Here is a 17,862-nt window from a genome sequence, read left to right on the forward strand (position 1 = left end):
AATTAGAGAGACAAGTTTTTCCAATCATTACGATATTCAAGTATGTAGCGGCAGGCCTGTCATTTCGCAGGCTTTGTGGATCCCACACGTATTCTGAAACCTTTCCCAAAGCCCGTTAAAAAGACGTTAGTATTAACGGACTGCTCTTTTCCCACTAGTCAGATTATCCCTAGGGGATGCGATGTGATACGAGTGGAGTGAATACAAAGACCAGAATTTCTTAAATGCCGGTCGGACACTTTGGTTGACTAGCTTGTTAGTGGTTCCGATCAGTCGCGTGCTCGCATACAACATTTCCAAAGGTTCGATGACTCTACAATCAACTAATGAATATCGAAGACTATACTATACACTGATATCGAGGTGTTCTGTTGTATGTACTCCCGTAATCTAGTGCACTGGCTCCATTGTCATTTCTCAGCTTATCCCTTCTCTAATGTGAGCGTCAGGGATAGATTGATATTTAGAGATTGTTTCCCACCTTCTCGAGAGTGAATCGGCTCCAAGCTTTTCTATGAAGAGCCAATGCGGATGACCCATAGTGAAAGGTTTTAGAGGTTGGAGGAACTTTTATGGATAGTAAGTCGCGCATTCTTGCCATGTTGTTTTGAAGATGTGTACTAGTGATTAGCTCTTGATGTGGCTCGAGAATGGTTGGTCCACAGTACTCCGTAGATGTATTTGTTACTGCCTGAATCAATCTCTATGCCCGACTACTTAATGCTATTCAGCTGTATCAAAAAAGCTAGGATAGACTACGAAGATTGGGCGATGATGGGCATGTGCTCTTGATACGGCGTTGCAGATGATGCTCAAGAGCCATACAATCCACATAGAACAGGCGAAGGTCGGGACGGACGTGACCCAACCAGGCAGGACGCTGTGGCCAATCTTGGCGTATCTCCATCAAGGCTGCGATGGTAAACGGCAGTCTTGTGTCACTTTACGATCCTACAACAGCCAATGATTAAATCATTTCAGTGCTTATTCTGTACCCATGGGGCAGGGGTTTCCCAAAAAATGTTTGTACTTGGCAACTTTTTTCAGCTTGACATCCCCCCCGCCTTTTTCGACGTGTGGTGTTTTGTTTACACCCACCAGCGTTACTGTCAACATGAGAAGATATCACATGAATGATCCCGTTGACATGGTGCGGCAGAATACCGGTCTGAACAAGGGGCAATGGGCACGTTTCAATGTAAGTTTGCGCTGAAAGAGTACGGAGAATATCGGTGGGGTTTGACAGAGCGGAACAGAAGATTGTGCACGACGAGGGACAGAACCTGTGTGATCGGCTTGGGAGATCTTTGACTTGGCCCAATGTACCCTTCAATGAGCAAATTCGTGTTTTGGAGGCGGTAAATACCCGACTGGTAAGGGAAGGGATTCCCGAGGTTGAGATGAGCGCTCTCCGATGGCGCATGTCAACCTCTCTGAAGAGGATAAGTGAGTACCTCCATGTGTGGGATGCCTATGTAAGCTATCCTTTCTAATCGACACACAACTGTATAGAGCCCAAGGTCAGCGGCGAGGGAAGCGCGGCCATCAATCAAGCAACGGCATCCTCGAAGAGCCTACCGTACGATCCAATACGGGACAGCTAGCCTGTCCAAAAGGCGGGTCAATGTGTTGTAGTATTACACACATTGCACGTACGGCGAGATGGGGAGATGTAGAATGTGTATGTTTTCAGACAATATTGTATTCAAGATTAGCGAATATATTTGGTATCCTACAATTTCAGGCCCATATTGATGTGAACTGCCTTCGTTTGTGAATATGCCTCCAAGCCCGCCGCACCAAGTTCGCGTCCGATACCACTCTGTTTGACGCCACCGAATGGAACTCTGATATCGGAATCGTTGGAACTATTCACCCAAACCATACCCGCTTCCAACTTAGCGGAGACACGGTGCGCTCGCTCCACGTCTTGTGTGAATAGTGCTGCCCCCAGGCCATAGCAGGAATTGTTGGCCAATCTCACAGCTTCTTCCTCAGTCTTGAAAGGCGTGATAACAACGAAGGGTCCAAATACTTCCTCTTGGAAGATCTTCATATTCTCGGTGACGTCCGTAAACACCGTCGGCTCAATGAAAAATCCCTTCCCGTTGCCGACATTCTTGTGAGGCACGCCTCCAGTCGCGAGCTTAGCACCCTCGGATTTTCCAGACTCTATGTAGCTCAGAACTCGCTCGTACTGGGCTTGGGTGACCTGAGGGCCCTGGAAAGTATCGTCGTCGAAGGGATTGCCGACCTTGTTGGCGGCCACAACGTCCTTGAACTGCTTGATGTACTCGTCATATACATCCTCGTGAACAAGGATTCGCGATGTCGCAGTGCATACTTGACCTTGGTTGTACATAATGCCAACATGTCCCCATTTTGCAGCCTGCTCGATATCTGCGTCCTTGAATACAACAAGAGGGGATTTGCCACCAGTTTCGAGTGTGAGGTTTTTCAAATTGATGCTGGCGCCCTTCATTACGGCTCTTCCGGTGATGGTCGACCCGGTAAATGCGATCTTGTCAACGTCCTGGTGGGACACGAGCGCGTTACCGGCCTCTTTTCCGTAGCCGTTGACGATATTGATGACGCCTGGTGGAAAGCCGGCTTTGGGAATAAGTGTCGCGAGGTACAGAATCGACAGCGGGGTCTGTTCCGCAGGCTTGAGGACAATTGTGTTACCACATGCAAGTGCAGGGCCGAATTTCCACGCAGCCATCATGAGAGGAAAATTCCAAGGAATAATCTGTCCGCAGACACCTAGCGGTTGCTTCAATGTGTATGCGAATTTCTGAGGATGTGTTGGAATAGTGAGACCGTGAATCTTGTCGGCCCAACCGGCATAGTATCGGATCACAGCGATGGTCTCGGCGAGATCTTCGTTAAGAGACACACTGTAGGCTTTGCCATTGTCCCATGTTTCTAATGTTGCGAGAGTTTCCTTGTGTTCTTCGATGAGATCCGCAAACTTGAACATCAGCGCGCCACGGTCGGTGCCGGATATTCCACCCCATGCTTCGGATTGAAATGCAGCTCGCGCTGCCTTGACAGCCTTGTCGACATCCTCTGCCGAAGCAGCTTCTACGGATGCAATCTCGGACTCATCACTGTATCGTCACAGACATCGGTTAGGCGATACCTTTTGGTGGGAGCAGAATGTGGAACATACCTCGGGTTGATACTTTTGATCTTGTCGCCGGAACTCGATTTCACGAACTCATTGTTAATGAAAAGACCGGTTGGTAATGTGATCTTGTGGCCATTTGGCGCAGTGAGGTTGACTTCAAGGCCCGTCATTGCTTTCTGTTGCTGCAAGATTACAAGCGGATGGTATGTGTGCTGGACAACGACAATTGCCACGAACACACTGCAGCAAGCGGGTGTCTCGTTATTAAATGGAATATCCTAGCGCAACGTCTCTGCCCACGGAGCTAATAGAGGATCAAGATCACACGCAGGTAAGCTATAGCAACTTGGATAGGCACCCCTCCTTTCATCGCTATCTGGGTCTTGCATGTTGCGGGGTCCATTCCGTCACTGGCTCCCCCGCTGCAACGCGATATGGGTGGTCGCGCCCGCAAGCCACAGCCACGGGTACGAGGCTTGTGCTGATATGCCGCGGCCAAATCGGGAAAAAAGATAGGCAACTTATCTATCACGAGCAGATGCGCGTTCATCGCTTGGGCAATGCAACCAAGCTGGGCAAATCTTCCTGGACCCATGTCAAGTCGACCGATTATTTACGTACTGCGGTTTGTAGCAAGTCTTCTGTGCGAAAACATAATCGTACTGGCTGTAGGATTCGCCACATGCCATGAGGGGTAAAACGCAGAGATGCGATGTTCCATTGCCCCGTCCTGATATGTGCAGCTTCCGCAGGGTGACCTGCGCATCATGTAGTGCAAGTACCTCTTGAAAATATTATCGAACTTCAGAATGTGATGACAGTCTGCGGGACTACATTAGCTCCTAGAAACAATATCTCACGGGTTGTTCTAGAAAGCGCGATTTGATATGCGCCTTTTTCGTTTCGCATTGAGAGTATTGTTGAGCCATTTTCGGTGACAGTGGCATCGCCAATTCGGAGATTGAATACCTTGCTCCGTCGTACTAATTGTACTCGACGCAAATTTTCAACAATCCCAAAAATGCCTCTATGGCCTTGTAGGTATCGATGATTTACCGTTGTCACCAGCTTTTGGCCTAGAGGATGCCCGATGACTTGGTACTACGGCTAGCTTCGAGGCTGACCTGATCGGGTATGTAGATGGGCATTGTATAAAAGAGAGCCAGATTGACCATCAGAATTATTCGCACACGTTAATTTTTTGAGCATACCCGGATGGCTTAATTGTTTCCCTCATTTTCCTTGGGTTTTATGAATCATTCGGTTTTGTGTCCTTCGGTGGTACCTCGACAATGGTGACTCAAACACTAACTCACGCCGTCTCTTCACATCCAGTTCACAGTCCTGCTATAGAGGCCCACGCCCGGTAATGTGACTGCGAGTCGAATGTCACAGGTTACACTCCTGGATCAAACTTCACGATACGTAGGCACATGGTTCTGATTACATATTTTTTAGGACTTGTGCCGAAATGCAATTGGATCATATTCGCCAAAGCACAAATGGAAGATCCACAGCTGTTGATTCATCTGCTTCAATTTCATGACAAAACATGCTCTACACAACCTTCCCGACAGCCACCTAAGGAATAGCTGCTTCAACCTCTATCTCAACCTGCATCCCCTCCAACCCCAGCTTCCCAATCTGAATGCAAGTCCATATCGGGCGATGATTAGGAAACAGTTTCTTGAATTGCGCCGTCATTACATCGAAACTCTGGTCCATGTCCAAGTGATATGACCGGATAGCGTAGATGTTTTCTAGAGACAGGCTCTTGTCGACAGCTTTGAGAGCCTTCTCCACATTGCCAAATGCTAGTGCAATTTGATCCTCCAACTTCGGTGTGATACTTCCGTTTTCGTCCCATCCCCCTTGCCCTGCTGTTTTGACGGTGTTGCCAATCCTTACGGCTTGCGAGTAGTGGTAGTTTTCCGCAATGCTTTCGGTGCCAGGGTAGTTGAAGTATTGGACTTGAGTCATGCTTGTAGTATGGTAGAGACAGTGATAAAAACTTCTCAAATGATGGAGTGAATTGTTATGAGCCTTTTAGCGGTACTCGGACTGAAGCAAAAGATAAGGAACAGGCATATTGATGCTCTGTTAACTGGCAGCAATTATATACTCGGATCCGACAAGAGCCAAGGTATTAAAGTTGAGGAGTTCATGGGCCAAATGGCGGAGAGCAGTATGTTGACAATCGAAATACCCGATCTAGATCAAGGGTTGAAACCTAGCATGCTGAGTTCCCCTCATGCCAATATACCTGCACGTGGCAGCGTGCATTACCAAGATAATGAACATCCAAGTTTAGTTACTCGTAGGCTGAAAACTAATCTGATCAAACCACAATACTAGTATACTCGGATAGTGTAGCAACCGGTATGAAATATCTCGGTTATTAGACTATGCATCGATATTCTATCTAGAGGCCTCGACGGATGCTAGTCAAGGGAAGAGAGTGGGTATTTTCGAATCTCCGCATATTAGTCATGGAATTCCAAAGTGTAACTATTTGGGACGACATAAACATCTGTATCACCCAATTACAGTCATCAGCTGAGTTCTTATGCCGGCCATCCGTCATTTCCCACTCGCGCTTTTCCACATCTGTGTAAGCATTTTGCGGGGTATGGGAAATCGGGAATTACGATCTCATTCGTGGTCACTAAACATCGTTCAACCAGATACATTTGATACTCTCTAATTGCATTCATGATTGGCTTTGGGATGATCTACATGGACATATTGATTTAAACCCGTTGTCATATGTTGAGCCCTTTACGAGAACGCAGACCCTACTATGAAAAATGCACAGCCAATCCGATCTAGTATTTCTCGCAACTAGAATTTCCATTGAGTCGATAAGCAGGATGTCGGCTCTTTCGTGTGGTTTCTTTCCATCTTGACCTCATATTATGTTCCTCTTCATAGAATCTTTCCTGCCGTTTCCCCCTTTAGGTTTGAATCTTTGATTTCGTCTTTCCCTTTCACGTTGTGTTACACAAGTAACATAACTCCTTTACACGAATATCGATGAATACATAAGCCACGTTTTAGCTATATCAGGAAATTGAGCATTAATAGGCGGAAGCTAAGATTTCCAGGTTTAAGAAAGAACTACTGACTTTGTACTAAGATCTCCAATCGGCGCTCAACATGGCAAGGTACCGGAAAACACTGCTATGTTCGATGAATCGGGCCGTTTACGAGGTAACTTTCCCCGCATCCCCGCAAGTACTAATGGAGGCTCCGCTGCATACATGCACCCCTTCTTGATCTAGAAAAGATAAGTTGAGAAAATAATCTCCATTCATAAGAGATGTCTTTCCCGACTATGTCCATAACTCAATTCTCATGTCCTCCGTCTCGTCAAGCCCCTCCCCTACACCCCCGTCGTCAATCGCATTATCCGGAACACTACCCACAATAGACACGGTGCTCCTTAACACTATGAGCGAAACAATCACCCATATCGTGCTATTCAAGTACAAGAACGACATATCATGGTCGGACTTTGAGGCCCATTTTGCGTCATTCATGGCATTGAAGACGAAGTCGCTCCACCCTGTCACTGGCGCGCCACTCATCAAATCGTTGAAAGCGGGAAAGAATCGATCATGGGAGTCGTTCAATAAGGGAATGACGCATGGATTTGTTCTGGAGTTTGCATCTCAAGAAGATCTCGACTACTATCTCACAACGGAATCTGTTCATCTGCAATTCTCAAGAGATGCGAAGCCATTGATCGAGGATTCCGTGGTTGTAGATATTAAGGATGGTGTGTTATTCGGGGCCCCGGCGGAGCATCCAAACTTGAAAGTTCCCGGAACAAGGAAAGGAACCTGCCATTGCCAAGGTGTGAAGTGGACTGCAAAGTTGGACAAAGCAGAGCACGTGTTGTGTCATTGCTCTACCTGTCAAAAATTGGGCGGAGGGCCTTACTCATGCAATCAAATCATTCCACGGGAGGAACTATCGATTGTTGCCGGTCAAGAGAACGTCGGAGTTTACAAATATAAGGGAGCAAGTGGTATGTGCACATTTCACTGCAAATGCATCATCGAAATGGGGTTAACCAGTTCTTAGGCAAATTTGTCTCATGCTACTTCTGCAAGACATGCACTAGCCATATCTACCATCACCAGGATGTTATGCCCGAGAAGGTGATCGTCCGAACACTCTTGCTTGACGGAGGTGAAAAGATGCCTGCGACAGGCGAAATCTTCGCTGAGGGCAAATTAGGCTGGGTTCAAGAGATCAAGAACTCTTTGGGGAACTAGGGATTGCTTCTCAAACGCAGAAAACGTTGATGTAATGTTAAGCATGCGCAGGAAGTATCGATCGAGTGAGCGAGAAAGAGCTGCTCCGGCTGCGTTGTATAAATAGAGAGCGATGAACACTAAGACGATGGGGGCCATGAGCGGTGCTCAGCATAGACATTTTGAATTGTGAACAATAGACCATCACTCGAATTTTCATTTTAAATCTGATGAAAGCTCTAAGACATATTGATTATTTAATTTGCGTCAAAGTACCTACTGTAAACAAACATCCGGTGTCTTCCGTTTCCATGGACGTCGTCCCGAATTGGAGAAGTCACAGAAACCCTGGAGTTGAAGTGAGCTTACCTATAATACCGGCGGTCTGGAACTCCCAAGTTCAATGAAGAGCTATACTGGAAGCATAAGTCTTTTCTCACCTTTAAAAATAGCTTGATCTTCTAGTGTTAGCACCGAAACCACTGTTCTCTCACTCTGTAAGGATGATCAAATAAGTCATTTGTGGAATGTCACGACGTCAATGACGTGCTACAACAGCCTTGACTACGTGTTTCAAACAAGCTACGCTCATGCCAACACGTTGAACACGTGCTGATTGATTACTATTCAATTTTCTTCAAACAATGAATAGGAGAACCACTGCAACCACTACATATTTCTCGGGATTAGTACTTGCACTCGTGTGACTATCTTCCAAGACGCTTGTCTGAGGCTGGTACTGCACGATTATCAAGATTTGAGCCAAGATCATTCGGAATAATTCATTTCCAAAGCAGTATGACAGGTTAACGGCCACCAGTAATCTAATGATGGGTTCGGTGTGGCGCATCTGCTTTGAGAATAGTGCCATCATAAATTAAACTGCTAGAGAGCGAGATTACTGGATCTGGAAATCGTCCGTGCAAAAACATCGCCAAAAGAAGACATGCCCGGGCAAAGGACTGGAATCGGTGTTTGACATTAAGTGGTCCGTTAAGTCTCCTTAAGTCTGTATGCTGGAATACTATGCTGCCATCTACAACGATGTTAGCCAATTTGCAAACCCTCTTTCTAATTTATACCCGTTGCGATTTTGCTGCCGTGATCCGTGGCGTTCGTCCCCGACGGGAGGTTTCTCCAAGCCACAAAATGTCATATCGTACACAATAGGAATTCATAGACACGTTCCACTTTGGCTGTGAGAAATGACTCGAGGAAAATTGGGGTTACCGGCCAAGGGGGTTTATCTATATCAAAGGACCTTACAAGTTGGTGTGTATAAGCAATCACTCCGGAACTAATCATCCGAATACCTATATAATAAACATAGCTAGACCGTCAATATTGTTTCCACATTCGTTGCAAATTACATCGAAACATGAAGTCAAGCTTCGCAACTTTGATTCTTGCAGGTGTACCGGTGGCATTTGCCCAGGTCAAAAATGCAGCATTCGGGTTTGCTGCAGGAACGACGGGTGGAGGGACGGCGACACCAGTCTACCCAACAACCACGGCTCAGTAAGTACACTATCAGGGTTCTCGTTTAGAAAACGATAATGCAGACGCTGACTGGAACAGGCTTGTCTCCTACTTGACTGACAGCTCGCCACGGGTGATCATGCTTGACCGGACGTTTGATTTCCTGCAAACGGAAGGCAGCACCACTGCTCAATGCTGCAGCGACAACAGAACTACCAAATGTCCCGGAGGTACCTCAGCTGGACAGCTGTGGATCGGTGACACTTGTGACTCAGGAACCTGGCAGACATGTACATACTGGAATGCACCCAGGAAACCAATTGATGTCAAGAGCAACAAGTCCATTGTCGGCGTGGGGAGCAAGGGAGTGATTCGGGGTAAAGGATTGCGCTTTTCAGGGGGAGTCAGCAATATCATCGTTCAAAATATCCACTTCACGGTATGAAGTACCCGCTGCATGCAGACTTCTTACTACAAGCTAACGCTTATGAAGGAACTAAACCCTCAATTCGTCTGGGGAGGAGATGCTCTCACCCTAGATAATACTGACAGGATCTGGATTGACCATAACAAGATATCCTTGGTTGGCCGACAGATGATCGTTTCAGGCTGGGGTAAAGCTGGCCGAGTAACCATCTCAGATAATGAGTTCGATGGCAGAACTACGTGGTCAGCCGGTTGCAATGGCAAGCATTACTGGGCTGCTCTACTTATTGGCAAGGAGGACTACATCACCCTTGCAGGAAACTATCTTCATGATCTCTCCGGTCGTGCACCTCATCTCGGCACGGATAACGCTGCTAGCGTTGTTCATGCCGTCAACAACTACTTCAAGGTAAGCTCGATTGTGAGTAAACATGTATACGAAGTTGACTAACCGTGCTTTAGAACATTGGGGGCCATGCATTCGATATCGAAAAGAACACTTGGGCTCTCCTCGAGGGTAACTACTTCGAGAACGTCGACACGACCCTTACTCCCAACACTTATACTTCAGGCGGCCAAACTTACTTCATCCAAACTGTGGCCGATGCAAGCAATGCGCAAAGCGCACTCGGATATATTCCAGAATGGAACCGACTTGCTGGAACGTCGAAGGCAATGAACCCAATTACCAGCTCGCAGACACTGAGTAAGTTCAGTCAATACAAGAGTCAGATCACGTGGAGTCACTGGAAAGTTGAAAATGTCCCGACCAACGTCCTGAATAACGCCGGAGTTGGAAAGGTATAGTCATGTAGTTTCCGATTATGATAGCAAGATGGAATGAAGACTACATATTCGCAAAGTGAACCACTTTCGAAAATATTGCATGTACAATTCCCAGCATGCCTTCCCTAGAATCATTCACTGTACTGGCTGTAGCATCTCTTAAACCCAGTTCTATCTGTACTACAATCCGCCCGCGCACAGCCTTCAACACGCTGCAATTTTGTTGACAGACTAAGCGCATTGTTGTCTTTGAATCCAATGACGCCCTCCCCGTTATTTTGCCCATCGCCTGTTCTCTCGAGCGTCAAATTGAAATGGAGCTTCAAGCCGGCTGGCATGAAGTACATTTTACCGGGATCATGTCCTCCGCAACTTGGTAGACGGTGTCCGATATCTGTTGCTTTGCGTTGGACTTGGATTGGTTGGGTGCCGTTTGTTGGGTTTGAAAACTCAGCAATGAGAGCAGGCCCGGTCTCCTGTTCATTCTCAGTATCCCTTTCGAGGTCATGGCAACCGTCCGTTATTCCTTTTGTCCTGGAAAAGGTGGAAACTCACATTTGCGGAAACCTCGTAGTCCCAACCAGCAATCAAAGCCACCGTTGCTCTGATCCCACTGGTTATTGAGAGACTACTCTTGATCTCCCATTCGTCGAACCTGAATTCCGTAATGTTTCCATGGTATCGAATGGTACTCTGAATATACCATTCTCGAGAAACGATCGTCGCCTTATCCTCTGGTTTTAATCCGAGAAGATATGCTGGGTTAGCTGCATCGGTCGAAACATTTATGCGCATAGTGTAATCATTAGAGATAGAAAGTCCCAAGGCTGGTCTAACTAAGGATTCGTCGTACGGTGTCCACATGTAAGTACTTTTGTAGCTGAAGAGATCCGAGGCTAGAGTTGGTATCGCAAGTTGACAGAATATTGCCGCTACAGAAGAGGTGGACCGCATGGCTTCTGATTGCCTCTATGCGCTGTTCAACTGGATTTGCAAAGTATCGCGTGGTTCGTCAGCTAAATAGCTAAGTTTGACCTCAAAGAATATACTGAACAGCTTCCTGTTTGTACCTTCTTATGATCCATGATAGATTCTCCATATCATATACAAAATGAGCAAAGAGAGCGACAAGGTATGCAGGCAATAACATTTAATTACAGTTCTCTGGAGCATCACGCGAATCACATAAGCAATAATCTACCGCACTATTGCACAAGAACGTCTCGAGATTGTTCAAGCGGATGGATTTCCGGATGTGGCACAAAACACTGATGCAACCAACGTGCAGATGACCCATCATATCTCGCAGTCATGTATTGGGGCGATCCGGAAGATGTAGAATCATTGTGAACCAAAATGCTATTACATTTCCAAAACTTTAAGATCTTCTTCCTTACTACTTGTTGATATGCTCTCCACCTCAATCTTTGACTCTTTTGTTTGATACATTCTCTTCTTTATGGTACCACTTTCAAATGCAAACACAAGATTCAGATCTAAAATCCACGTTCTCAGAGCCTTTAGCCAAAAATAGTTCACTACATGGGTACCTCTTCTTGTGCAATCAACCAGATTAACGCCCCGAAATCTAGATACAACATTCAATAATGCTTTGCAGACGTTGACCTCCATCAGTCCTCCGCCGGCTTGATACATATATCCGGATTGTATCAAGCACTGCAAGTCTGCTAAGTATTGTTCTTAGTAACTTGTATCCGCTATCCGCATGGGCACCATGTTGACTAAATTTACTGCTTTCCTATGCTTAATTGCCCACGCAAAAGCTCATTTCACAACCGGCCACCTCTTTGTGAACGGAACAGATACTGGCCTTTGGAAACATGTTTTGTACGTAGACTCTCACTATGAGGAACTATTCCAATGACTCTAATTATCTCGAAGAGAAGTCGCTATCGAGGGGAATCCCCTCACCAACGGTGGATTCCCTCCAACCAACCATTTCTTGAAAACCACCCCACAATTCGCCAAAGCTCTCGACACAAAGAACATAACCTGTGGTCGAGCTGCATTCAACTCCATGGAGAAGACTGAGATCGCAGATGTCGAAGCAGGCGAAGAGATCGGCTTTGGAGTAATGACGTTCGAAGAAGTTGGCCACAGTCTGAGAGGAATTGATGGCAGATTCTACCACCCTGGACCAGCGCAAATCTGGCTCTCGCGGGCACCCGGTGACGATTTGAAAGCGTATCGCGGAGATGGCGATTGGTTCAAAGTCGCCTGGGCCGGACCTCTGAATAACACCAAGTGGACACTTCAAGGCGGATTCTCTGTAAGTTGGCCTCCTTACATAGTTTCCAAATGATAGGGAAGAGAACTCTTACAGAAATGTGACAGTATAACTTTACCCTCCCGCTTACTACACCTCCTGGGAAATACCTAATGCGCTTCGAATACCTGATGCCTTCTGTCGGACTCAATCAGACTCAGTGGTATATCAATTGCGCCTTGATTAATCTCAAAGGCCCAGGAGGCGGTACTCCTACAGGATTCGCCCGATTTCCAGGGGCTTACAAGCCAGACGATCCCGGTAAAGCTTTTTACATGATTCAATAAGAGAGCTCCTACTAACATGAAATTTAGGCCTTTGGATACCTTGGAATCAGGAAGAGGGTGCGCTGCCGGACGAGTTGATGCGTCTGATGGATTATACACCGCCGGGACCACCTGTTTGGAGGGGCTGAGGGTTTCTCATCACATCTTTCTTTGTCACATGTTGCCAGTGATTAAGATTAAAGATCGGAAGTATTCAATGAGCAAGACTATTTGAGTTGCATTTAACACCACTCTGACTGTTTATGTACACTATCTTGCTACTCGTCCTACGAGAATCCCAATGACATAACTTTCCCAGGAGGGAACTAAAGCCCGGGTGCCCGGTAACGATGGAATTAATAGTGTACATTCCTCACGTGCGTTCATTTTTGTGCCCCTTAAGATAAGCATGTGAACAGGGTCCGGTGGCGAAAGAGACCAACTTTGGAGCATCTCACGATCCAAGCTCCAGATACCGTCAGTGAATAATACAAGGCAACAAAGTATTATTATTATTATTCTGCATCAATCTGGTATCAAATTACAATACCCGCGATGGAGTCAAAAACAGAAATACCAACTCCGGCAGCATCCGAGAGCTTATCTTGGTTGATTCGAAAACGGTTGGTTAACAGGCTGGCTGCCTAGGGGTGCGTCGTGCATGACGTTCGAACCTCCCACATTTGCGGTTGGGTCTGCCCGTTCTGCCTCGTTGTCGAATGTGTTCTGCTTGAACGTGGATCCCTGCTGGCCGGATTGATTCGACATAGGGTCCTTGCTTTCGTGCTGGAAGGGCTTTTTGATCTTGTCGAGCAGCTTGTTCAACGAGTTGCGGCGGCCAGCAGAAGCGTCAGGCCGGGTTGGGGTAGAGTCTTTCATATGATTAGACAGGATGGTCTCACGGAGGTAGAAAACATATATGGAGCTTACCCTGCATCCCTGTTGTAACGTCACGATTATCTGTCATTGTAGCGGTTGTTTTGGGATATTTTCAAGATGGATGGCTTTCTTGTGATAGAATGATTTGCTCGACGAGAACGATGGAGCTCGCTCTGATAACCCTCGAGCTTATTTATGTCTGTTCCCCCCAGACAAAGGGATAGGCTACGTCATGCCGCTCAATGCCACCACTGAGAGCGACTATTCCACGTCTCGTGATCACGGGATAGCGTTCGTTCTAATAGAGGCTGTACAGAAGCGGGGAAAGGAAGTCGCCGGAATGACAGATGCTGGCGAGGCACCACCCACTGCGTAATGACAATCCGACACATGGTTCGCCATTCCTCAACAGGCATAGAGTATTATGTGTTTCAAAAACCTGTGATTGTCTCCAGTTCGCCATGATCGCGATTTCTCAGCCCGTCAAGCTTCAGAATTCTGCGCTCGTGCCGCGGCCATCAACCTCTCCTTGCGCCCCTCTTTCCAAACCTTATCCAATGCTTCAATCTTCCCACCTAGGATCTGCGTGCGTCCGGGCTCCAGCATGAGTACAGCTCTTCGCACATCAGCGTTTCTGATGACTAGCTTCGTGCCCATGCTAATTCCAGTATGGAGTCCATTGGTACCACTTAGGTCGAGGGCGTACACCTTGGTGCCCTTGGCATCTTGTAAGAGTATCTTGAACGGGCCTTTACTGATAGTCGAAGTTGGAATTGCACCATTTGGCTCGTCGTCCGTTACTCGTATGATTTCACGTCCCTTGGTGGTCTCCCCCCGCTCGGTGGCTTCGAGACTTTCGACCTGCGACCAGCGTGAACTGCCAATGTCCTCGATATCAAGGACCTGGCATACAATTGGGCCAGCCAGGAAGCGGCTTTGCGCCTTAGCGTTCAGGACGTCAGATGGGAAGAGAGAAGACTGCGGCTGGTCGAGCGAGTTCGTGATATCCGTTGCTAGCAGCCGGAAGAGACATGTCTGCTTCAGTGCAGGAATGGGGGTATTCGGCCGCACTGTAGATATAAAGGTCTGCAGCCAGGCGTCTGTTGGATGTAGATGGCGGGAGCTCAGATGGACTTTTAGTTCTGTGCAAAGATTGTTGGCCATTCTGGCTACCGCCATGGAAGACAATCAGATCTGATTTGTGATAGTCTTCGCTGGCATCTTCAGAATCTTCGATTGTCGTTCACGGAAGATGTTGAGGTTTTATTCTGGAAGCTATCAAAGCAGGTAGGTTTGATATGGTAGATCTTATACGCAACGGCGCTACAAACGCGTCGTGCACGAAGGACCCACAAGCTTTTAGCGCCAACAGCCCAGCCGAGAGACAGCTCACCCGCAATGACCTACCTCGTCCAGATTCCATACGTACTCGTACTGTGTAGTTACTGTATAATATGACACAACAATAGTAAATAGAACTTCATACTCGCCGTTACCTTCGTGCGATATCAACACCACAGGCTCCAGCCTCCCAAAATCCACCATGTCGACCATAGCCTCCCCTCGACCATCCTCCTCCATCCGCTCTCCCTCCTCAACCCGCACATCCTTCGAAGCCACCGCCCGCCCAGCAGCAAACCCTCGTCGCAACCGCGCCGCTCTCCGCGACTACTACGGCCTCAAGAGCGCCGCGGCCGCGCCCAAAGATGCAGACTCCAAGATCTCAGAGGAATCCGCACGCACAGATCTCGGCCCGGAGCTCGAAGAAGAGACGCTGACGGAGCTGGATAAGCAAGGCTTCGACGCCAATGGCTTTGTGGACAACATCCTGGCGACCAGCGGGCTCTCCGGCGTGCTGAAGGTAGAGGCGGACCTGATATCGCAGATCAGGAACCTGGATAGCGACAGGAAGAGTCTTGTGTACGATAATTACTCGAAGCTGCTGTCGGCGACGAGTACGATTCGGAAGATGAGGACAAATATGGATCCTTTGGCGCCGACTACGCATACACTGGGCCCCGCGATATCGCACATCGCGGAGACGGCGGCGGGGCTTTCGTCGTCAATGCAGGCGTTGCAGAAGCCGGCTGGTCTTGGGATCGAAGTGCAGGTGGAAGGGGAGGAAGATGCCGAGTTAGCCAGGAAGCGAAGTCGGAGAGATACTGTGCAGTGGGTGCTGGACACGCCACGAAGGCTCTCGGCGCTGGTCGACGAGGATAAGGAGGAGGAGGCCGAGAAGGAGTGGGCGGAAGTGAGCAAGATATTGGATAAGTGGAAGGGGGTTCCCGGTGTTGACGATCTCCGGCAGCAGTGCGAAGAGATAATGGCCGAGGAAGAGGAGTCTGAATGAGCAGCGAATGCAAACATGAATTTACGTTGAACCATGGCACTCAGCGCAACATGGTCGAGGATCTTGCGAAGCTTCTCGCAACAATCTGGCCATTCACCAAATCAACGTTCCCATACGAAGATACCCAATTGATTTCTCGTGGCCCGAGCCGAATCGGAAATGTGAGAACTTCCCCGCTACCTCCCTCGCAAGCGATGTACGAAACGGTCGATCAAGCTACTACTCCGGTCACACAATTCTACCAGAATTACAGGATATACATTCCGATTCGAGAAACGGACTGTCACGATTGAAACAGGAGGCATGGACGAGTCACCGTACCTCGAACCAACCACACGTACATCACTATCGGGGGGTCTCCAGGGCATGCAGAAGCAGGAAGAGATTCAGAGTTACGCGCTCGAAATAGAGCAAAGTTACAAACTTCTATTGCAATGCAGAAGCGCATCGATGATTGATCTTAGTAAACAAAAGAAATGATAGCCTATGTATATCTATGATATATACAGCCGGATATGTGATATCGCCCGAACCCAAGTCTAATATGAACGCCTTCCCAAAATGCACACATGCACCCACTATGTGAACCCCCTTCCACACATGAGTGATGTACCGCCAGAATATGCAACAAAAGAGATATATATAGTAGTCGTCGAGACCGAAAATGGTATATGATATGCGGTTAGTCTTCCCCCGTCATGCAATGCAATTTTGCGAAAATCAAGCTGCGCACTTTTCCTTCCCATCATGCCGTTCCACACCAGCGCTCGCCACAACGGCGCATTCCTGTCGCTGACCGACGTGGTGGTGGTGCTCAATCTCCTCCACCTTCTCCGCGCGCTGGTTGAGGAGACTCAGGTATGTCTGCCATCCGATTGCGATGACGCCGCCGAAGATGCTGCGGTACTCGATGGGGATGAAGCTGAAGCTGAACGCGGTGACGGCGGGCCAGAGTTTGCAGGAATTGATCCAGGACGTGGGAACGGTATTTTGTAGGCGTTCGAAGAGGTCGGCGAAGGAGAAATCGGAGGGGTGCGTCGTGAGGACGAACTGCATGCCGAAGAAGTAGGAGTTGAAGATCGGGGTGAAGAGGAGTTGGTTGACGGTAACCTGTGCGGTCGGTGTTAGCTAATTCGACCTCGGATTGAAAGTGACAGTCTTGTAAAATATATGTACCTTTGTTGTGAGACTCAGGATCTTGCTGCGGTAGTTAAAGCTGTTGGAAAGCCATAGGAACCATTTATATCCTGGGACCGCTGAGAAGCCTCCGATGAGCAGCGCTCGTACTGTCCTTGCCCAGTCCCTATCTTCGGCCCAATCGACCACCCACCCCTTTGATTCGTCCTCCTCGGCCGCAGATGAATCGCTGACCTCTTCTTCCTCTGCGGGTGCCTTTCCGATGCTTTGCGCCACGAGATCTCCCACAAAGTACACCGTCAACGAGCTCAGAAACTGTGTCATGTACGGACGTCGGCGCTGCGCCCGGCCGTAGGCCCGGAAAGGTTCATATATGGGCTCCAGCCACAACCATGTTGGTCCGGGTATCGTCTTCGATGTCTGGGGCGCTGCTTGCGCGCATGGGTGTTGGGTATCGCATTTCGTTGTTGTGCGCCTGCGCTGGAAGGTCATCGGAGAGGGTCGGAACGGGGAAGGGTTGAATGCGACGGAGTGCGGGTTTGCGTTGCGCCCTGAGCCGACAGCCCAGGCGCGAGAGATGCGTATCATGGCGGATATGGATATGCAAACATTAGAACTGGTAAAGTGGAGAGTGTCGTGTAGGTCTCTTGGAGGAGTTGAAGAGGAAGGGAATTAAGAAAGCGTGTAAAGCGTTAAGATGTCGCCATCCTCGGCTTTCCGAAGCTGTTCCGGCCGTTCGCAACAGGAACGGAGCAATCAGGGAATCCCTAACTAACCCGTATTTGGCAGCCAAGCACATGGACACTTTACTCAGAAAGGAAACCCTCGGTAGGGCTTCCGACGAATCAAAGCATCTGTTCGGA

At 48.1% G+C, this 17,862-nt stretch overlaps 10 protein-coding genes across 10 annotated transcripts; 5 read left to right on the forward strand and 5 right to left on the reverse strand.

Moving 5' to 3' along the window:
- The first annotated feature begins 951 nt into the window (after positions 1-951).
- Positions 952-1,735, forward strand: BU24DRAFT_421265 (uncharacterized protein). The gene is made up of 3 exons (XM_033527687.1): positions 952-1,198; positions 1,257-1,446; positions 1,513-1,735. The coding sequence occupies exons 1-3, from the start codon at positions 1,115-1,117 to the stop codon at positions 1,602-1,604; spliced, it is 366 nt and encodes a 121-aa protein (XP_033386618.1). The 5' UTR covers positions 952-1,114; the 3' UTR covers positions 1,605-1,735.
- Positions 1,716-3,430, reverse strand: BU24DRAFT_368656 (aldehyde dehydrogenase). The gene is made up of 2 exons (XM_033524377.1): positions 3,173-3,430; positions 1,716-3,110 (listed from the first exon to the last, which is right to left on the reverse strand). Exons 1-2 carry the CDS (start codon positions 3,298-3,300, stop codon positions 1,733-1,735), a joined length of 1,506 nt encoding a protein of 501 aa, XP_033386619.1. The 5' UTR covers positions 3,301-3,430; the 3' UTR covers positions 1,716-1,732.
- Positions 3,431-4,711: 1,281 nt separating this feature from the next.
- BU24DRAFT_408212 (endoribonuclease L-PSP) lies at positions 4,712-5,110 on the reverse strand (the record flags this gene model as incomplete). The annotated part of the gene is made up of 1 exon (XM_033525848.1): positions 4,712-5,110. One exon carries the CDS (start codon positions 5,108-5,110, stop codon positions 4,712-4,714), a length of 399 nt encoding a protein of 132 aa, XP_033386620.1.
- A 1,338-nt stretch (positions 5,111-6,448) lies between these two features.
- Positions 6,449-7,410, forward strand: BU24DRAFT_479699 (dabb-domain-containing protein; the record flags this gene model as incomplete). The annotated part of the gene is made up of 2 exons (XM_033533092.1): positions 6,449-7,160; positions 7,217-7,410. The coding sequence occupies exons 1-2, from the start codon at positions 6,485-6,487 to the stop codon at positions 7,408-7,410; spliced, it is 870 nt and encodes a 289-aa protein (XP_033386621.1). The 5' UTR covers positions 6,449-6,484.
- A 1,357-nt stretch (positions 7,411-8,767) lies between these two features.
- Positions 8,768-10,101, forward strand: BU24DRAFT_479701 (polysaccharide lyase family 1 protein; the record flags this gene model as incomplete). The annotated part of the gene is made up of 4 exons (XM_033533093.1): positions 8,768-8,907; positions 8,968-9,307; positions 9,362-9,703; positions 9,757-10,101. The coding sequence occupies 4 exons, from the start codon at positions 8,768-8,770 to the stop codon at positions 10,099-10,101; spliced, it is 1,167 nt and encodes a 388-aa protein (XP_033386622.1).
- Positions 10,102-10,211: 110 nt separating this feature from the next.
- On the reverse strand, positions 10,212-10,875 carry BU24DRAFT_461235 (uncharacterized protein; the record flags this gene model as incomplete). Its single annotated transcript, XM_033531875.1, has 2 exons — positions 10,212-10,556; positions 10,636-10,875. 2 exons carry the CDS (start codon positions 10,873-10,875, stop codon positions 10,212-10,214), a joined length of 585 nt encoding a protein of 194 aa, XP_033386623.1.
- A 940-nt stretch (positions 10,876-11,815) lies between these two features.
- Positions 11,816-12,782, forward strand: BU24DRAFT_408215 (lytic polysaccharide monooxygenase; the record flags this gene model as incomplete). Its single annotated transcript, XM_033525849.1, has 4 exons — positions 11,816-11,928; positions 11,983-12,370; positions 12,436-12,628; positions 12,682-12,782. The coding sequence occupies 4 exons, from the start codon at positions 11,816-11,818 to the stop codon at positions 12,780-12,782; spliced, it is 795 nt and encodes a 264-aa protein (XP_033386624.1).
- Positions 12,783-13,995: 1,213 nt separating this feature from the next.
- BU24DRAFT_408217 (RecQ mediated genome instability protein Rmi1) lies at positions 13,996-14,676 on the reverse strand (the record flags this gene model as incomplete). Its single annotated transcript, XM_033525850.1, has 1 exon — positions 13,996-14,676. The coding sequence occupies one exon, from the start codon at positions 14,674-14,676 to the stop codon at positions 13,996-13,998; it is 681 nt and encodes a 226-aa protein (XP_033386625.1).
- A 193-nt stretch (positions 14,677-14,869) lies between these two features.
- BU24DRAFT_168004 (uncharacterized protein) lies at positions 14,870-16,222 on the forward strand. The gene has a single exon (XM_033521463.1). The coding sequence runs from the start codon at positions 15,056-15,058 to the stop codon at positions 15,860-15,862; it is 807 nt and encodes a 268-aa protein (XP_033386626.1). The 5' UTR covers positions 14,870-15,055; the 3' UTR covers positions 15,863-16,222.
- Positions 16,223-16,672: 450 nt separating this feature from the next.
- On the reverse strand, positions 16,673-17,452 carry BU24DRAFT_322817 (uncharacterized protein; the record flags this gene model as incomplete). The annotated part of the gene is made up of 2 exons (XM_033522948.1): positions 16,673-16,972; positions 17,039-17,452. Coding segments are annotated over 2 exons (714 nt in total), but the record flags the coding sequence as incomplete, so codon positions are not given.
- Positions 17,453-17,862: the final 410 nt, after the last annotated feature.

This window comes from Aaosphaeria arxii (assembly GCF_010015735.1).
Source record: "Aaosphaeria arxii CBS 175.79 unplaced genomic scaffold BU24scaffold_3, whole genome shotgun sequence".
In the NCBI taxonomy this organism is placed as follows: Eukaryota; Fungi; Ascomycota; class Dothideomycetes; order Pleosporales; genus Aaosphaeria; species Aaosphaeria arxii.